General features: G+C 41.9%; 1 protein-coding gene across 2 annotated transcripts in view; it reads left to right on the top strand.

Moving 5' to 3' along the window:
* The window catches only part of LEF1 (lymphoid enhancer binding factor 1), a 112,213-nt gene extending 92,021 nt beyond the window's left edge, over window positions 1-20,192 (top strand). Inside the window, exons 9-12 of one of the 2 annotated variants that reach the window (XM_081056157.1) lie at window positions 1,839-1,946; window positions 6,652-6,700; window positions 7,360-7,400; window positions 18,989-20,192. In XM_081056157.1, coding sequence (XP_080912283.1) covers window positions 1,839-1,946; window positions 6,652-6,700; window positions 7,360-7,394 — 192 coding nt within the window. In that variant the 3' untranslated portion in view covers window positions 7,395-7,400; window positions 18,989-20,192. The remainder of the gene's footprint in view (window positions 1-1,838; window positions 1,947-6,651; window positions 6,701-7,359; window positions 7,401-18,988) is intronic. The other variant, XM_081056156.1, reaches the window with a different exon arrangement.
* The last annotated feature ends 1,175 nt before the right edge of the window (window positions 20,193-21,367 follow it).

The raw sequence follows: 21,367 nt of genomic DNA, 5'->3' as shown, positions 1-21,367 counted from the left end.
ACTTTTCTTGCCTAATTTAAACTTCACTGCTGACCCAGACATGCCTTCTTCCTAGGCTCCACTGACTTTGTGTTTACTCTGTTAGTACAAAGAACTAGGTAGGTCTCAGATAACGTGTTTTTTTAGGATTTTGGGGTTTTTTTCCCTACCAATTCCCTGCCCCTCTGCCCCACTTCTTTTTTTTTTTTTTAAAGAAAAGCCTATTACCTGATTTGCCTTTAGGCTCAGGCCAAGTCCTGCTGAGTGTCATGCTTCTTAACTTTACACTCTGCACTTCTACAGCAATTAAAAAATAAATCATCTACCCAAATCCAGCACAGAAGCCCTGGCTTTTCAGGGGCTTTCGAAGGAAATGAAACCCCTTAACCTGCCTGTGGGCACCAACCGCACCGAGGCTGGAGGCCAGAGTGGTGGATGGGACATGGCAGAAGGTGCGTTGGTGCCCTCCTTGAGGTCAGGTTCTCTTAACAAGCCAGAGTAGCAGGGGTTTTTGTTTTCCTAGGGCTGAGTCTGGGTCGATGACTTAGCACCGTCTACCTCCAGGAGAACTTTCTCATCCATCTCGCTCATCCTTTCCCCAATCCAGCCATACCTTCTTTTTCTTTTTCTTGTTTTTATCATTTTTAAAACCTAGAACCGGGAAATTAAAATCAATATGCAGGTAGACAGGAATGAGAAAGAGTCACCTAGCCTTGAATAGAAGGAAATGAAAGGGGAAGCTCCACCCCTCCTGCTGGGGAGAGCAGGAGTCACGAGGCCTGCGGCTGACTCAGTGCGCATGCGCGAGTGTGCCCGTGGGTGCACGCCAGGTGTGGGGCGGCCTCAGGTCTGTACCTGCCGCCTCTGTGCCATCGCCACTTGACAGTGGGCCCCCCAAAGCTCAACCAGTTCTCTGGGACAGAAGTCTGTTGACAGACCCGGCCACTGAGAAAGTATGGAAAATACTTCAAGACTGCCTCCTGGGAGCCTGGGGCAAGCTGTGTGGAAACATGCAAAGCAATGTGCAAATTATAAGCTGCTTAAAATCCCAAATGGTTGCCTTGCCTACATGAGCTATTTATTTATTATGATATCTATCAGTTAGGTACAAGAGAAATGGAAAGGATATCAGCCACTGTATTCAAATTAGGTACTGCAGCCTCAAATTCTAGATGGCAAAATAAACTTAAGCAATGCCCCTTACTTTCCATCAAAAGGAAGCTAAAAACCGTGACCATAAAGTGTGCATGTGTGGTTGTACCATGTTGTCAGTGTTCTGTCTGTAGACAATTAGTATATAAGTGTGAGGAGAGGGTGAAGAGACTGAGACAGACTGACTGACTTTTAATATCTTGCTTTATAGACAGGATCGTATGATGAAGGTTTCATACTCTACATATGACAAAGTGGGAGAGTGTGCACGGGAAGCAAGGATATCTGTGGAAAAGACATCTGGAAATTATCACATTTTGCATGCATAAGTGATACTTAGGCTCAGTTATTAGAAGATGCTGCAAACTATGAAAAGGGGCTAAGTTGGGTGTTGAGGTGCAGCAGCAGCAGTTCTTTTTAATTTATATTGGAAAAGAGAAAGAGTAGGTGACAGATCATCACACTTTGGGGAAAAAAGCACAGAATAGAGAAACCAGAGTTTGAGTTTCATTCTAGCCACCAGACGCCAACTAGATTTCTGCAGCATTTGGTCTTCTGCCATTTAAAAATAAATCAGTTCGAATATTTTCTTTAACTATTAAAAATTAATATTTTCATTCTTCAGTGTTTGAAACATGAAATATGTGTTACTGCTTCTATTTTGCTTACTTTGATTTGATGTCCTCCCTCTCCCCTCTTTGTTTTAGTGGCATGCCCTCTCCCGTGAAGAGCAGGCTAAATATTATGAATTAGCGCGGAAGGAAAGACAGCTACATATGCAGCTTTATCCAGGCTGGTCTGCAAGAGACAATTATGTAAGGCCCTTCTGCATACCAATGGCTCTCCACTTTCACCCATTCTTTCTTTCTATTACTTTCATGAAAAAAATGTGTTTTAGAGTGTATCTAATGCTGGTACTATTTCCTATTTTTGGAAGTTAATAATAAAGATTTTATTTTTAAAGATTTTATTGAACTTTATAATAAAGATTTCATGGATATAGCACAAAGCTTATATTGAAAGCTTTCAGTTGTCATATGTGTATATATATATATATATATACACACACACACACACACACACACACACATATATACTAAAAGTATTAATTTTTTAAGTAAAACACTTTCAATAAAAAAAAAAACACCTTATCAAAATGTTGGTGAAAAAGGTTTTTTTTTAAAGCCCATATTCTCATCATGTACAGGCAACATTAGTAATAACTAGTTACATTACCTTCCAGTTTTTTTTTATGGGCATATGTTTTTATTTTTTACTTGGATATAAGTGTGTATGTGTGCACATACACTTTTGTGTCATGTATGTTGCTCTTGTGTATAATCATTTTTCTGTTAAGACATAGTGTTTCCATATGTAAATCTTAATGGCTATATAATATTTCATTGAGTGAATGTCATAGGTTACTTAACCATTTTTCCCTGCTTTTAGAGATTTAAGTTGCTTTCTATTATTTTACAATTGGAAATAATCCTGCAATGAGCATATCTATGCATAACATTTTTTTTTCTGTCTTTAGGACTATTATTTCTGTAGGATAGATTCACAATAATGGAATTGTTGAGTTAAAGGATAGAAATATTTTAAAGGCTCTTGATACATATTGTCAAATTGCTTTCTAAAAGGATTATATTACTTTGCAATTCTTATAAATGATGTAGTCAAGTGTCTGTTTTACCACATACTAATCAGAACTGGCAAAATATTTGTTTTTGTTTCATATTAATGTACCCTGATGTCTATATATTTTATTCAGACACAGTAGGTATTATCATATGTTTTAAATTGTACTAATTTTATTGGCAAAAATATCTCATTTATATTGTTATGTTATTACTTTAGAGTTTGAACATCTTACTAATGTAGTCTTGATACAGCGAAGAATATTTCTAAGAAAGTATATTATAAATGATATAGAGGGAACAAGTTTATTATTTAAGCTCTTAATTTAAAATTTTGAAGATCATTTTCTTTTTCCATGTGAGACTAGCATTCGAAATACCAGCTAGGACAGTGTTAGGTGAAACTGTCCCTTTTAAAAAAGTCGAGGGTGATGCTATTAATAAGTAATTTAATGTGTGGCCATTGCTGTAGATGGTCCTATTGGGCTGCATGTCTGTGGTCTTACAGCTCATATAGTGAGACAGCAAGACTTTCCAAACACATTTGTTTCCGGTAATGTGTGCTCCAAAGAAAAATTCACTATTGGAGCTTAAACATCGGGTACAACCATGACATAGGAAGTCAGAGTCCTACTGTTTGTTACTTACAAGCAACAGCTTGTCAGCTCTCCTGAGTTGTTGTTTTAATAACTACCATATGCCAGTTGTCAGGAACTGTGTAAAGGCTTTCTGTGTTATTTTCCAATCCTTATAACAATCCCGTGGCATAAATAGTATTACTGAATTTTACAGATGAGAGAAATTGAGGGGTCAGGGAGGTTAAGTAATTTGTTCATAGCCCTGTAGTGGCCAGGCTGCAAGTTACACCCAGGTCTCCCTGACTTCACCGTCTATGCAGTTTTCCTCCTAAGCTGACTAGCTCAGTCTTCCAATGCCTTCTTAAGAAGACTGCTTTAGTTAGAGAGTTTTCTCCCCCGAACTGGGCGTCTGTTCTCTTGGCAGTAATTAGCATCTTCCTGGGTAGAGTCTTTGTGATGCCCTTTAAGTGGGAAGATCAATTTCCCAATTAAAGACTTTCAGAAGTGTCCTCTTCTAACCCTGTCCTGGATCTCCTTTGGATATGGTTTGTGGAAATGGGGAGAGCTGACTTTCCCTCTCTGGCCCACAGAAGAGCTTTGCTGTGCTGTGAATTTGTATAGATTATATAGCATTGCTTGTTAACTGTCTTTGAGTGAAATTTCTGGTTCTGATCTTTAAGTAAAGGAGTGAGTTTTCACTTTTAAAAAGAGATAAACACATACTCTTTTCCCCTTGCTATCTCTCCTTTTCTCCGGGTGGAGAGATGGGAAGAAAGTAGTTTTAAAGAAAGCCAGTGCAATGTGAATTTACCTTGAAAGATTTTCCTCTGCACAATTTTTAAAGGAAGTTGTTTTGTATAACTTGATTTTAGAATCCCCTTGAATGAAGGGGAAGCCCAGCTTTGTTCCATATAGTTTTTATAATAATCAACGTAAGCCTATTAAGGCAAACAAAAGTCAATTCAGTTGATAGCACTTTAGCTAAAAATAGTATTCTTAAAAAACAAGAAGTCTGCTTTGCGTCTTAGCATTTAGTGTCAGAATGCTAATCTAATCCTAAGATCATGTGAAATATATCTCAATGATTTACTATTAAAATGCCCTCTTCTATTGCATCATAGGTTTTATAACTTCAGTTTGTTTTCAAAGTTTTATTGTTTATAACATTTATAACTGAAGTTTTCATAAATCAACAGTGTACATATTTTCTTAAGTGAGATAAGCCAAATATTTATATTATTAGAGCTTTTAAATTTAGTGCTTAATAACCCCAGTATTATACTTGGGGTGCCAAAAAAATGTACACAAGTGAACATTTTGGTCAATGTTGCTCAAGCAGTAGTTCTCCATAATCAGAAGTGTCTGGACACTGATGGAAACCACTTTGAGCACCTCTTGTAATCCCAGAAGTCAAACGTGACTTGTATTTATGTTTTGTTATTGGTATATATTGAGTATTACAATTTTAATATAGTTTTCCTTTCTTAAAATGTGTATACTTTTTTTGGCACCCTCTGTTTATGTAATTTTAATGAAACATATGTTTATCACATGAATTTTGTGTGTGGTTTTTTTGTTGTTGCTTTTTTTTTTGTGGTATAAGTTAGCATTCTTTTTGTTTTCCATAAATGTAGGTTCTCTTGAAACGCTGATTTGTCCCTGGAATGTAGGTATCAGGTTAGTGCGAAAGTAATTGCGGTTTAAAAGGTTAAAAAAAAAAAAAAAAAAAAAAAAAAGGCAAAAACCGCAATTACTTTTGCACCAACCTAATAGTATAGGTTACCTCACACAGGCCACAGCAGTCTGACACCTCAAGCCACATCACGTGTTCTAGGCATGTACTAGGTGGCAGAGACTCAGGCGGTGCTCCTAGGAGCTGATGGTCCTGTGGTGAGGAGTTCAGGGACAATGGCCCATCTCAGCACCTGGGAAGAGTTAGGTTATGGCACTGAACTCTGCCTGGGGGTGGGGTGGGAAGGGGTGAGGTGGGACGAGAAGGTTCCTGGGAGAGATGATAGGAGATGAGTGTTCAAAGGCAAGTGGGAGCCCAGAGGAGATAGTGAGGAAGGAAGACTGTTCCAGACATACACCAACCTCATAGCACCTTATGAAAAACCACAGTAATAATTCCTTTTGAAAGAGAGAGAGCAGATGCCTGTGAGAAACATTCTCCCCCTCTTTCCGCTTTCCTCTTCCCAGAGCACCTTGAAGTATCTTGAAGAAGACTTTGTTATTTTTAATATGCCATTTCCCAGGGCTGACTCAGTGTTCGTAAGAATAGTTTCAGTTTTCCAGAGCTTTATGCCTTGATTGGTCAGGTCATACCACATGAAGAAAAACTACTTTGAGGTGCATACAAATATTACTTTTATATATTCACACAATATATTCAATACAATCATGTAGTTTTATTTTTCATTATTTGTTAACGTGATTGTTACAGCAGACATAAGATAGAGATATTGGGTGTGATATGTGTTTTGTCACAATTACTTGAAAATACCATCCTAATCCAGGTTGGTCATTTACTATTCGTATAAATCAAATATGTACTGTGTCTGTGCCCTATTACAGTTTTTTTATTGAGGGGTAGGTAATTATGAAGAAGGACGGGAAATTAAACCACTATAAATGGAACTTAAATTTTTGAATGTGTGATTAAGATGATTTTGAAATATATTTAAAATTGCATACATACCCATGTTGTTGTATCTGTTTTAGGCAGCAAGCACCATAGTTGCCAGAAATAAGTATTTGAAATTATAATACCTTTAGTTTTCTCAAGTTCTTCTTGAACTATCACTTCTACCTTCTACCACTATCCTTGGTCCTGTTATGCGTACATTATTGGGGGCTGAGGGTGCTTACGTAGTTAACATCCTGAACTTTGAATTATATAGTGGAATTCACAGTAAGGAAGATTTCTGCCTTCCTAGCAGAAGTGGGTTCTAAGTGTGGTGGTTAGAAATAAAAGGTCTGCCTCTTTAAGTGGGCTTCCCTTGAAGGGGGCTCTGTGGCCACAGCCCTAGGACACCATTATCCTAACGTGTGTGAGACGACTCCCAATGTCAGTGTTGATGATACTATGAAGCTATGGAGACAAAGGTCACAAAGAAATAAGATTTTTTTCTCTTTCTCTGCTTTCTGACTATTTCTAGGTACAGGAGGGAGGGAGGGAAAGGGGTCGGGAAAGAGAATGTATGAGGCATCTCTTTGTTGACTGTCTGCTTGTATTTTTGGTTCGCGTTCACCCGCGTGTTCACAGTGTAGTCTATAACATGACCGTGCACATCTTCTTCCAGGGTAAGAAAAAGAAGAGGAAGAGAGAGAAGCTACAGGAATCTGCATCAGGTAGGCACCGTGTGACTGTCCAGTCAGTTCTCATGCTTCTGACAAGCGCCTTTGAAGAAGTTCGCCTCCTTCTACACACTGCTTTATTCTGCAGCTACATCTGTGATACTTTACCTCTGCTTTTCCTCCTAAAATTCTTTAAAACTGTATAAGAGACCTTTCTTTTCAATGTGACTGTGTTGAGGCACATCTAAAAACTTTTTTCCCAAACCCTGTCACCTGGAATCCTGGTTGTTAACTGTGGTTGTTTGTTTTGTTTTGTTTTTGCTTCTGTTGTCTATGTTCTCTTTGCTTTAACACTTCTATGTGCAAAACTACTTTACAGTAAGATTTTTTAATGATGATTCTATAATATGCTACCTTATAGCCGCTTGAGAATTTTTTTCTGTGGTTTAGGTTATTTAAAAAATATAAAACGTGATGGTAGGGTTTATCTTTCCTGTACTTTAATTCAAGGCATCAATCAGTGAGGTCGTATTTATTTCCCCTTTTCTCTTTCATTAAAAGTAAGGCCACTAGTACTGCACAAATAAAAATGGCTGGTATAAGAACCATAAAACGTAAAGCAAACAAGTCCACATGATGTTGTAGCTACTACGTATTTGGAATGTTCAAAAACCTCTTCAGTAAAAATTTGTTAAAGACACAATTTTCTGCAGGTACAGGTCCAAGAATGACAGCTGCCTACATCTGAAACATGGTAAGAACGACTCTCTGGTCCTACTGCTGACATTAATTATAGACAGAGGCACTTGCTTGTGAATCTTCTTGCTCATACAGATGCCATTCAGCCTTGGTCCTTTAAAGAGGAAACTCCCCCCAAATCAAACGAGCGCTTTAAAAAATCTGATGGTTTTTATACCGGCTATGTATTTGCAATATCATATGCGTTTCTCTCTTCCCTTCTTCCCTTGTAATCTTTCTCTATTCCTTTTCCCCTAAGTCTTTCTTCTCAACCATTCCTTACTGTGATGAGTTGCAAATCTGCCTGCCTGAAAAACAAACAAACAACAACACAAACCAGCAAACAAAATGCCATGTTCCTCAGCCCAGGCAGAGCCGCGTGTGAGGAACCCAGGCTCTCTCTATCTCAGGACTCGGCAGTTTTTGCTCTTTAGAGTCTTCTTCTCAACTGAGATGATATATAGATACTTAAAAGTAATTTATTTGTTTCTAGTGAGAAAAACAGATGTGCTTTATTTTTTTCTATTATTTAAAAGTATGACATGGGGACTACTTATTTGATTAACTGTATTCTGCTATCAAGTTTTTTCTTTATTGATAACCATTGCTAGATCTCCCTCTAGTATTTGTAAGTAGTATTTATCTCATTTATTTTTGCTCTGATTCTTTTATTTTTTACCACATAACCACCAGCCCCGGGAACCTGGCTTTGTACACTGATTTGGTCTTTGCTAAGCTCTGAATCCATGGTGTGTCCGTATCTTCTCCTGATGGCAATTCTTTTCAGAAGAGCCACCTTGGATTCTACCCTCTACCTAGCACACCTTCATCCAGGTCCTGTCCGTTTTTTCTTTTTGGTCTGTCTGGCTTTCCTCTCACACTCGTCACTGCCACAGCCCAACTCAGGTGTGCAGACTTTCCATCTGGATTATTGGAACAGCCTTTGGATCATTTTCCTACCTCCAGACTTTTTTTCCAGGTCATTCTCCATGTTGCTCCCAGAGGGATTTGCTAAAACACAAATTGATTATATCACTTCCCAACTCAAAACAGTTAGAGCTTTTCATCGTCCAGAGGATGAAGTGCAAACCGCTTAGTGCAGCTATACGTCTGCCCCTATCCCCAGAGTTGTAGCCCCTGCCTTCATCCCCTGCCTCTCCTTACCTCCTACCTGTCCCCATGAGTCCTGTGCTCAGTGCAAGCCAAATTATTAGCAGTCCCCCAGACAGATGGAGGCCGCTGCACATGGTGCCCTGTGTGGGAAAGCCCGTTTCCTTTGCCAGACGAGGCGCTTGGTCTGCAGGAGAAGAGCATTCCCTGCAGGTCATTTGGTCCTTGGTTACAACCAGGTGACCCTTCCGTAATCTTTTACAACTGAATTCTGGTGCTGAAATTTCAACAGACTTTCCCAAAGGGGCCAGCAGAGATTTTGGAAGCAACGAGATCAGAATTTTAAGTCCACTGTGTGCCTGGGCAAGCTCCTTGAGGTTTTTCATCCTCATTTTCTTCATCCATGGAACGGGAATAATGACACCTACCTCCCACAGCTGTGCCTGTGTCACATGTACCTGCCTTCCTCTGTCCACCCTCAGGTGCCCTCTCCTCCCTGCAGCTTCCCTGATCTTTAGTCAGACTCCTCTGGCTCTTCAAAATGCCATCACTGTCGTTTTATGATATCAAAACTCTCCTAAATTAGTACTGAGTGGCAGGCATTTCTCCGAGTGAAAAGAGGATCATCCCTTCATTTAGGTGTCCAAACAAGGTATTCCAAAAAGAGTATCACAGACACCCAGATTTAATTCCACCTAACAGCTATTATTGAGGATCTATTCTGAGCGGGCCTCCCCGTGTAGTTAGAGGAGACAGAAATAACTTAATCACAGGCCCTGCCCCCAGAAGCTCACGGCATTGTGATAGAAGAAATTCTAGTAACAATCACGTGCACAAATTTTTGTGGGCTTTTTGCATCCTCTTTTTTTTTTTTTTGAAAGAATGTTGTCCTTTTAATTACTGAATACAGGCATGGACAGCAGTTCTTCCATTCTCTTCCTCTAAATGGAAAATCCTCCAAAGTTCAGTGTGCTGAGGATAAACAGGCATTGATTTACTCCATCATCTGATGGCTCCAAAATCTTTAGCACTGTTTCTCTTAAAAAAATCATACAGAAATGTGCTTCTGTATCTTTGAGTTTGGTATTTGATTTTTGTGTCCTCCTGGATTAACATCATGTGGTGTTTTAGATTAAAGATTAAGCTGAGTATATTTTTGTCCTAGGATGTATCTCAAACATTTTTTTAAAAATAAGTCACAGCTCTCATTGTGCTTTCTTGTCTTTTATTTTACTTTTTTTATATATAAAGGTTAAGGTGTCCTCTCTAACCTGTACCAAAAAAGCAAAACAAAGTACCCTCCCCCCCCCCATCCTCAAGAAAAAATGCCACCAACCGCCCGGTGAGGCTGCAGACGGAGGAGGGTCACTTACATGGAGTCTCTCGTGATACTCTCTCCTCTCGTTGCTAGATCCGTCCTGCAGCCTTTGAAGTCACGGTCCTGTTTGGGAGAGCAGCACTGGCCATCATTTGATAAGAATTACTGAGCGGAGAGGAGCTCAGACTTGCATTCGTAAAGATTTCAGTAAATTAGGAACGATAACATTCCTCTTCCCCTTACCTCTTTCTTTGTTTTAGGAATTCAGAAGCTTCGGTGTGTATAGTAGCTGATTTGTTTTGTTATTATTCAGCATTTATTGGGCACCTAATAAATGCCAGGTTGCTTCGTAAGACCTGGAGATTCGGTGTTGAATGAGGCAAAGGAGTTCCCCGCTCTCTGTAGTGCTTACGTTGCTATGAGGGTGGTTGATGAAAAATAAACAGGAAAATGTAAGTGCTGTCATAAAAATACAACGGGAATTCACTTGGCAGTCTGCTTTAGGTTGGATGGTCAGGAAGGGCCCTTCTGAGGAGGTGGCGCTTGGTAATACCCAGTTGTTATCCCTGAAAAATGAGGAGGGTATTCTGTGTGTGGTTCTGGAACAGAGTGGTGAGAAAGAAATGAAAGACAAGGGAAACAGCTCATCGTGTTGTAGAAGGAGCTTAGTCTAGGGCTAAGGCCCCTGGCCTCTCAGATTACCCCCGGCACCCGCCCGTAAGCTGCATGGCCTGGTGCAGGTCACTGAATGCTGGTGGACCTCGGGCTCCTCCAGCACGAAGGAAACGGCTGTCCCCATGGCCTCGAAGGTCCCCCGCCGCTCAGCTCTAACTTCCTAGTCTGCTTTGCTCTCCGTGGTCTACACTGCCTCCCAGTGTTAGTAAAGAGACAGGGTCTCTTATATTTACAGATTCGTAGTCCTCAGTCTATGTCTGAGTGGTTTTTGTATAACTATTAAAGCACCTGTGTGATCTGGAAAATGACTTGTACGTGCTGTGGCTGGGTTTCAGTTCCTGCATAGATTGCTTTGCCTGCCCTTCTCCTCCCCAGAACAAGGGCCTCTAATGGGGCTTGATTCTCTGTGACGTGATCATATGGCTCCTTGTTTGCCAGACTAGGTCACGCTAGTGCTGGCTTCACCTTAGACACAAAACAAAGACAGATAAAAAATCTGATTAGACTCAATCCTGCAGATAGTGTGATGTGAAGTCTCACATGACCGGTTTACTGCTTTGAAGGTAAGTAGTTGCTGAGTATTAGCTAAATCCCTCATGCTCCTGTCTTCAGTAAGGTAAAGCTGATGGAGCACTGGGCAGGGAGACATCGTGCCTCTAACAGGAAGAGATTTTTTTGAGGGGGTTTATTTCTTTTATGTACACAGTGAAACTTAACACTGTTTTGGTGTCCTTCAAGAAAATTCCTACATCCGTGTACGTACCTACAGTGCTAGAGAACTCGCATTACTAGTGGGGAACAATGAACTATAAGAAAAATATCCCTGCTGATAGAAAGACTCCTCAGTGCTCTATTCTAAAAACTTACGCTCTATTCCTTAAAAGGTATATGTTTCATCTAATGCTTTCATTTTTGGAGGGTATAGGGGTGGAAAATGCCATTGCAATTGCCTAATGCAACCTGAAATAGAAATTGGCTGATTAAGCAGTTCCTCATAGACCCAGTTTTGTCCCCTGCTCCCCGTATGTTTCTACTTTCGTGTATTATATAAGAGTATGCACTCTGGTGAAATCATGGTGAAACAAAGAAATTAGCATCACCCGGCCACGATACCTTTCAACAATTTCTAGGATAATTAGAAAAGGGATCCATAAAAGACATTTCTCAAGGTTGGTGGAGGTGATTTCCAAGCTGTGGGTCTTTCAAGAAAGCCAAGTTCATCCTTAGGTTTTTGGACTAACTTGTCACTTGTGGGAATGCTGGGAGCCCAGGGCCACAGGGAATGAGACTGTGCACATTCTCCTGGGCCCAGCTGGAAGGCCAGTATCACGAATGCCAACCGTTTGTTTATTCACTCTGCAAACATCCAGTGAGGACTACTGCAAATCAAGAAGTGTATTAGACAATGGGGCTACTTGCCAAATGGACCTTTCCTGGAGAACTCAGAGTTTAAGAAGATATAGACATACAAATAGGTATTTATAAAATGTTTTATGCTATGAAGGAGGTGCATATAGTGCATTATGTAAAAATAAAAACAAAGTATGTAAATCAGAGTGCAGTCAAGGAAGGCTTCCTGGAGTAGGTGACACTTAAACTGTCCTGTCATGAGGGAATTCTTGGGTTTGATAGAATAGAGATTGAGTTGCTGTGAGTTTCCAGTGTTTTGGTACATTTCTGATTTGGAATATGTATGTAACATCTCAAGAGTTTGTCAGAAGTCAGAGAGTGTCATCATATAACCGAACTTCCTTTTCTTCCTTACTTAAAATTCACCAGGAACTAAAGAAGCAAAGAATTAAAATTTTTGAAAAACTGGAGAGGATTATCATTCTGAGTTTACTAATTTAAAAATATAACTTGACAAATTGGTTAATATTTACTTTAGCAAACAAATACAAAAAGCCCACCATCTTAAAATTATGTAGATTGAAAGATATTCTTGTGATATTTCAGTAATTTCCTTGGATTATATAATATCAAAGAACTACTTAAAAGTAGATACAAGCAATCTTTTTAAATACACAAAAATAATCCTCTGTTTTAAACACATAGGCACTCGATATAGACATATTCTCACACACTGTTTTTGACTCTGGCATAATCTTTATCTTGTATACTTGCTAAACTGAGAAATTCAAATGTTTTTTACTAAATAAAAACCTTAACTTTTATTTTCCTTGGCCAAGAGGTGAGTGGGAGAGGTAATTTCTAATACAGTATAGAATGCAATAGTTAATTGTGCAGTGCTTGGATTTGTATCTTTTAAAAAAAAATGTTTCTAGCTTTCTATTTGATGGTGCCTAATGAGGCAGTTAAGGTTTGGGAACCTGGGGCCCCTGGGTCCTGTGAATCCTCCCGACAGAGCTGACAGGCAGCAGAGTGGGGCTGGAGACATCTCAGGAGGTGATGGACGGTGACCCTGGAGCTCTCTCGGGAGCCTTGCCCGAAGCCCGAGACTTACCCTGCCCTCGCAGAGCCGGGAGCAGTCGAAACAGTTTCAGTGGTCTCACAGAAAAATTTGTATGTAATATAGTTTTTGAAGCTTTCCTTGGTGAGTTTGACACTTGCCTAATCTTTGCTCTAAGTTGTGTTGCATAAGTGCAGTTGTGGTCACCCACATTAAGTATCAATAAGCTGGGTAATTGCCTCTGGGTTGGCAAGGCTGCTTAGAAAGTGAAGCCATGCTCTTACAAAATAATAAAATTGGAAGCAGCTAGAAAGGCTTGTCAAAAGTCTCAAAGTAAAAATTAAGGTTTTGACAATTAGAAAGTGAAAAAATGACATCCTGTTTTCCATTCTTCATCTTTTTGTCACAAACTTTGGCACAAAGTATGTCAAGCGTTTAGGAAGCCCTGAGCCCAGGCTTGTTGAGTGGCCCTGGTCACTGAACAAGCAGGAGATACCCAGGGGTTAGGGGCTCTTGGGAAGGGAGCCTGAAGTCTGAAGGTGGGTGGCTGTCAGATAAGGGAGACAGACCCAGGGATGGCACAGCACTGGCCGTGGCAGCTGTGTGGCCTCCCAAGTAGGCATTTCCTGGGAAACATCCTCACCCTGCTCAGCGTTGCCCCAAAGCACCGCCTGCAGTGGTCCTTTGAATGGAAGCCCAGCCCAGGGGCATTTCCGCCAGCCACAAGGAGCAGAAACAACCCATGCTCCTTGAAGGAGAAGAGAGAAATCTATTTTAAGGCCACAGGAGCATCTTGTGGAAGCCAAAGACAGTTGAGCCAAGGAGAGGACTAGAATATGGCATTGGAAAAGCTATCCAAATGCTTTTTCTGCCTCTAATAATCTGTCCCTCCCTGAAAATTGCTTCCTTCTTTCTGCAGACTGACTTCAGTTCTTTGATCCATGTGCCCAGAACTCCCAAGCCTACGTATTGTTAAAGTTATCTGTCTCCCAGAAAAGATGGTGATTCTTTCAAATTCCAGAGAAGGGACTCTGTTTCGCCCGGCATGGTCAGACTTCTCCAGCGATCCGTGAGCTGTGGCCAGAGGAGAGGGTCACACTGTAGTGACAGCTGTCAGGCTGGCTGCTCTCACCTGGGCTGTGCAGAATGGGGATGAGAGGGGGCGGGGCAGCAGCCCGGCAGGTGTGCACGGCAGCTGGTGGCTGGGCTGTTAGGGTAGCAGACAAGGCGGTTGTATCTAGACAGCTGTGTTAGTGAAGAAATTGGGAGGGGAGCATACAGATGGTGCAAGCTTTTAAAATCTGCTGTGCTGCAGTCTCCTTGCCATCAATTCTCTTTCCTTCTTTTATGGTCAGAGGAGCTAGAATTGTGTTTAGGTTGCCAGGGAACTGGACCGTTGGCTAGCAAGCAAGGTTGATCACATGCCATTAAAGAATAGAAGTATGAGGCTTGTTAAATAAAACCGTCTTGAGGTGTGTAATGCTTGAGGTGTAGTATTGTTCATGGAAGCCCATGAAATTGAATTAAGATCAATGCACTTAAGAATCGTTGATAGAACTAAAACGTATTTTGGACAAATTTTGTTTAACGAAATGTTTTTCTCACTGAGCCAAGTAGAACTGTAGAGGAAATGAGCCCTTCTGGATAATGGGGTTACCCAGAGAACTCTTAAGTTTATCTCTCTGAATTATCAAAATATGTCATTTTTGACGCTTAGGTGCAATTCTATCTTCCCCAACAAAATATGCGGGAATTAGGTATTTCTTAATACTTTACGCCATTATCCTACGATGCACATAATGTGGCATATAGTATAAGTGAACAAGGGACTGGAACTTTTTGCCACTACTCTTAATGACCCCAAATCATGTCAGCTTTTTAAAAATCTGCTCTTTATAAATTTTTTGTGTCTTTTCTGTCTGTGACTGTATCCCTCCCATACAGTAATATGTTCCTTCTGATATTGCGTGGATTTGGGAATAAGAAGACAAAGCTTATTTAGTTAGATAACATTTAAATGCACAGTAAATGGGGCCTGAGAGTAACATGTGGTGGGGGGAGGGGGCTCTTTAAGGAAGGGTAAGATGTGGTCCATTTGTGTGTGAACTTCTTGCTAGTACTGGGATAGCTTGAGGCCTTTGCACTTCCCTTTCCTCAGTTGTGTTCTTTGGAATTGAACCTGCCTGAATAACTGATACCCAGATGAGGGAGGCGATTCTGCTCACACTGCCCATGCGCTTCAGTAAAGCCACTTGATTCTTTTTGACAGAATGATGAGAAAGGTGTGGTGGAGCGAACATGTGTTGAAGGCTCAAAGGCTTCTCCTGCCACCTAGGCTGGGTGACCTCAGGCAAGTCGTTCAACCTCCCACAGCCCTGACTTCCTTACCTGTAAATGGGCTGAAACACTAGGAGCTGCTGGGACGATTTTAGGACGTTGTACATGTAAAGTACTTGTCCCAGGGCCTGGCACCTCCGTGCTCAGCGGACGTTGCTTTTCTTCCTCCCCCCTCACTGCTTCTTGCAGACAAGGCCACCTTGGAGTTAACGAGGCTGTGACGCGTGGAAGCAGGAGGCTTGGGTACTCTCTGGGGCTCACGTCAGACTGTGCGCCTCAGTCTCCTCTAAAATGACATGGCCAGACGTGCTCTGTCATGTTTACTTCCTGCGCTGGAAGTCTGCATGCCTCATCATCCAACCATGGCATTGCGCAAGGGGAGAGTTGGCACCCTGAAATAACAGGATTTTGTCAGTAAGACTGGTGACTTGAGGTTTGTGAAGGGCTGCTATAAGGCAATCTTGGCAATTAAAATCTGCCTCTGTTCGCCTTTCCGGAAGCTAAACTCTGCTATTCTCTTCATAGATTTCATGTGCTAACTTAAAAACACTTTAAGTTCCTGCTCCTTGCTAATAACATTTGGGAGGGCGATGATGCAGGAAGGATCTTTACTTCAACCCCCTTTTTGGGCTCCTCACCATTTCTGAACAAGGAAGTGATGTTGCATGGCACCGGGGTGGGCGCCACGTGTTTTCCCCACAGACCAACTCTGCTGCGCCCAGCGTGGCCTAGCCTGCGGAGCAGACTGAGTTCCTGGCCACATGCTGACCCTCCTCCCCTCCACCTTGGCTTAACCGGCCAGAGGACCGGCTGGGGAAGGGGCTGGGCTGCAGAACCCCCAGGAAAAGGGCTGGTGAAGCTTCCCTCAGCTTCTGGTGGTAGAATTTTATGTTAGAGCTGATGGAGCGGGAATGACCCCCTTTCCCTTTCTTCACTTCTTGTGAGTCAAGGCCTAGAAAGCCCTAATGCTCCAGAGTCAATACCATTCATCTACCAGAAACAGATCCATCTTGAAATCCTTAGATTTCCCTTTATCACTTGGGCTCTTAATGAGTGACTCGGCCCATTTGGGTTCCTGGTTGCATTTTGTTAGTGGGATATTTTGTCCGGATTGGAGTTTGATCCAGGGAGAGCATCATGGGTTCCAGCTGGATGGTGGAGGACAGGGATGGTCTTGTGTCTCCTTCAAATCCACTCTAAAGCAGCCCAGCAGCGACAGTGACTCCTGGTGGAGGAGCGTGAGTCTTAACATGGAGGAGGTGGGCCTCGCTGGCTCCCTTTGAAGCGGGAGCAGTAATTGCAGCTTTGATTGTGCTGGGGCTCGCCCGGCCTGGCCCAGCCTCCACAGTCCCCCAGTGAAGCCTTAGATGTGGGAAGTCTCCAGTCTCCGAGCCTCATGCCTGTGGTTTCTTGAAAAGACTCTTGATTTGACCAGTTTTCTATCTGTAAAGCAACACTGTCCGGCCCCCATTTCTCTCATTTGAAGATAAGACCTGGTTTGCCCTTGACAACGCTGTGTTTTTAGGAGCAGCCGGGTTTAGGCTTCCTTATCTGATAGCAAGACAGTTTCTTCGCTGATTTATTTAAATACTCGTTCCACTAATAGGAGAGCATCCCGGGTGGGCACAAGTTGCTCTTTTGGTTGACAGTTAATTGTACAGAGGGTTTCTGAAGCCAACTTTTCAGGAGGATTTGTAAGAGGACACTGAACTAGTGAAATAACCGTGGGGAAACGTGAGACTATACCTATACAAAGAAATGGCTTTATTAGGAGAGGTCGAGCTTCTTTCCAGGGAAGTGTGTATTATCTCGGTGATACGTGGCCCCTCTGGACAGTTTATTTTAACAATTATGTTAATACTGTGCTCAGCTCAAAAATGGAGGAGAAGGCGCTTTTGGGGAAGGTGAGGAGAGGATGACTCGGTGCAGGCTGGCGAGGGGGCGCCTCAGGAGGGCTGCAGAGGTCAACTTTACCTGATGACCTTAGAGTCAGCCCTGGGCTGGGGGCAGGATGGATCCCAACAGAGGGACACTTTGTCTTCTACTAGGAGACATTCCTGGCCAGTCCATCCTGAGTCACAACACTTGTCTCCAGCTGCTGTCAGCTCCAAGCCCAGGGCCGCAAGGCCGTTCTTCATTCAGCAGGAACAGCACCCTGGAGCAAACCTTTGAACACATGTGGTTCAGAAGTCCGGTGTGACTGGGAATGGCAGGTGCCCTCACCACTGCCGGGGGCTCTGCTCCTTTCTCCTCGCCAAGGGAGGGTCCTTCGGGGCTCTTTGATCCCCCCAGGTGAAGGCTCCATACCCTGCTTAAATTGAGAAAACCACAGTGTTCTAGTGTGTGTTTCCCTGTTGAACAGGGAAAGGGTCATTTTGCAGGAGACTAGGAATTGAAATTGTCATCGAAGACCTCCTCAGTTGACAACATTCTGTGGCTCGTTTCCTTCTGTTTTGCTTTTGTTTTATATTGTTTTATATTGTTCAGTAATGACCCAGATGCACAGTTCTGATGAGTCATTTTGAGGGACAGCATTGACAGGGGTGCAGTCACCTGCACAGTAATAGTTACCACATTCGTGGGGCTCTCTGTGGGCAATGTGCCTTCGACGCACCTGGAGGGCGTTAGCCTCTCCTCCCTGTCACAGCTTCCATCTCACAGACCATTCTCCTTCTGTGAACAGCACTTTATAGACTGTAACTCACCATCCCAAGTTTAGTTTTCATTATTAAACTATTTCAAAGCTTCCTTCTATTTCTCCTCTAATACCTCTTTTCCACTCAAATAAAAAGCATAAAGAAATCCTCTATTAGAATGTATTTCTTTTGAAGGCAGCGTCTGCTAGTAGCAAGGACAGCACAAGCACGAAGGGTTGGAATTCATGTGAGACAGTCGGGGATCCAGTTAGAGTCTAAACGAGGCAGCCTTCCTAAGGTCAAAGCACGGGAGGCAGATACTCTCCGGGGAAACGGAACCAAACTTGGGGACGCTTTCACTTTCCTTTTGTCTTTGTCTCATCCTGTTACAGTGTTATATTTTATTTTTAAGTGCTTTTTAAAATCTCAGCTTATTTAAGCTTTTGGGATTTGGGGATTCTCCTTTTTGAAAGGCATTATCAGTAATATTGAACAACAGTTACTTAAATACTTGTCAAGTGTACATTCCAAGGCTATCTTTAGAGAACCTAGTTATTATGAAGGAAAAAAAATGTTGAGAATTGTAAAATCTTAAGAAAACTTGGACTGACTGTGGTGGACAGAGCACATCCTGGTTGCAGGGCCTTGCCCTGGGCGTGTGCAGTGCAGGGCTGATGGGAGCACAGCTTTGGTGGGTGCAATGTCATACAGTGGCTCCCCGCAGTGAACTAAAAAACGCAAACACTTTAGATGACAACCTTTCATTGGTCTGGCCAAGGCCCACCGTTACAATTCAGGTTGGGCCATTCTTCTTGATGTTTTTCACACTTTTTGTTTTTCAACCATGATCCAAAGTATTAAATTTATTTCACATCATAACCTATACCTACATAGAAACATACGTGGAACCAAAATAAACATTTTGAATCTGTATTCTCTAACGTAGTCTGGGGATTTGGGGCTACCATGGGGCAGTCCGTTTTAGCCATCACCAAACCAACAAAGTGGATTAATTTAATGCAGACATCTTGAGGCATGTGCTATGTGCAACAGAGGTTCCCATCTCTGAAAGGCCTGTGGCATTCACATTAACAGCATGTCGTGTGTTCCTTCCTGAGGTGGAAAACGAAGCTCATTCCCAACGTGCAAAGCCAAGGCAGCGGCCCCGGGGCCTCTTCTGGAGATGGAAGCTTGTTGAAACCCAGACTGTCTCCACGGCTTGCCCAGTCGACCCCAAAGGAGAACTGACATCAACTTCACCCTGAGGTCACTGCTAGAGACACTGATCCATAACGACAATCACTGCCAACCCCCCTTTCATCTACTACAAGAGCCAAGTTCCAAACTAAAGCATAAAAGGTTTTTTAAAAGAAAATGAAAAAGCACATGAGAATGCTAGCGGGCCCTGGGTCAGCTAGCAGCTTGCCTCCCCTCATGTCCGCCACGCACTTCCCAGAGCATCTTGCAACCACACCTGTAACCTTTGGCAAGGACAGCAGCTTGGCTGCCTTGGCCTGCCATGAGCAACCGGCCGGCAGCCAGCACATCCATCAGCGTCCTGGTGGGGAATTTGTGGAAGAGTTCCCTCTTTGTCTCCATTCTTCTTTCTCTTCCTTTCTCCTAAAGCTTTTATTTAACAGTGCAAAAGGATGAATCTTTTGTTTGCTTTTTTTTTAAACTTGAATTTTTTAAATTTACACTTTTTAGTTTTAATTTTCTTGTATATTTTGCTAGCTATGAGCTTTTAAGTAAAATTCAAAGATCTGGAAAAGTTTGAAATAAAAGTGAAATGAAAAGAAGCCGCCTTTTTTTGAGTGACATGACATTTTGTCCCTAATGGCTTCTCTGTGAATGACCTGTAACAAATAGTGGCCTCTGTCTTCTAAGGTGTTCGATGGAGCTAAATAAATGTAACAGCCAAATCCACTCTGTTGGTAGCAGTTGGCAGTACTATTTCATTTTATTTTTCTTGTGATCTCTCTTTTTTTTTTTTTTTTTTTAATGGTAAACCTTAACAGATACTTTCAGTAGACTGGTTTGCAGTGAATTTTCATTTCTTTCCTTCTCACTCCCTTCTTGTAAAAAGCCCAGCACTTGAATTGTTATTACTTTAAATGTTCTGTATTTGTATCTGTTTTTATTAGCCAATTAGTGGGATTTTATGCCAGTTGTTAAAATGAGCATTGATGTACCCATTTTTTTTAAATAGCAAGGCACAGCCTTTGCCCCAAACTATCATCTAATGTTTGTCATTCCAGTTTGAGTTAACGTGCTGAGCATTTTTTAAAAGAAGCTTTGTAATAAAACATAAAAAAAGTGTCATTGTTTTAAAGAGTGACGTTCCTGATAATCTGGAGTCGGTAATGGTGAACTAAATCCAGAGGCCAGGCCAGAGTGGTTTGTCCATATCTGACGGGCCCTGCTGGTATAGCCTTCTCCCGGGACAGGCCAACACCTGTGGTAAAGGGACACCTTCCCCCGTGTCTAAGATGTGTGGTTCTCAGTTATTGGTATGGCATGGGCCCCACCACTTCCTTCCCAGGTGTAGATAGAAATCAGGGGCAAAGGGAAGAAGAGCGTCACTAGGATTCATGAGATTGACGTCCCTCCTGAGTATCTCAAACCCCCAGCTGTGAGCTTGCTGCCATCCCTGCACGTGTGCTGGTGCTTTCCACTTCATAGCTCATGGGTTCTCAAACTGGGCCCCCCAAATCAAGATGCCCCTGGGGTCTGTGCTGAAGGAAGGTTTTAATTTCCACTTGTCTTCCCAAAGTCAGCATTTTCCCAATTTTGAGTGTGTATTCTAGAGTCTCCCTTAAGTTTTTGTTATACTAGTATATAGGTTGGTATCTGAATTAGCCCATATATATATGTATATATGTGTGTGTGTGTGTGTGTGTATATATATATACACACACACACATATATATATATAATATGTGCAAAACATGAATATTTCATGGTCTTCTACACTGTTGTTCCATTCATTGAGCTAGCTTGAGGACCATCGATGCCACTGGTCTAACTTAAATCTCTTGCTGCAATTCTAGTTCTCTCTCCTTTTTTCAACCTTCAGTACAGCTGGAGAACAGCTGGCTACCATACTTGTAATAACCCTCCACATACTGTACTTGAAGATTGCCATTAAATCACCCCTCAAATTTCTCTTCTCCAGGCTAAGTAATCCCGATTCCTTGAACCTTTCATCATCAGTCCTTTAATCATTTTCATTACTATCCTCTGGAACCTCTCCAATTCCTCTTCATTTAGTCCTAAACTTGAACCAGAGAAAAATGTCTATTTTATGTTTCAAGGGACCTACTTGTTATAAAGGTTTCATATTCATTTGAAAATTATCTCTGAGTTTTCTTAATGCACATGAAACAAGTAGTTACAACTGCCTCAAGCACCCCCACCATGCTCTTTTCAGGAATTAACTAGAAAATCCAACAAAATTATGTAGGAGGTGACATTTCAGTGTTAACTTTGGGGGGGCA

This window comes from Rhinolophus hipposideros (genome assembly GCF_964194185.1).
Source record: "Rhinolophus hipposideros genome assembly, chromosome: 1".
NCBI classification, from domain to species: Eukaryota; Metazoa; Chordata; class Mammalia; order Chiroptera; family Rhinolophidae; genus Rhinolophus; species Rhinolophus hipposideros.
Note: the sequence above shows the minus strand (reverse complement) of the source record. Positions and strands in the feature narration are given on the sequence as shown.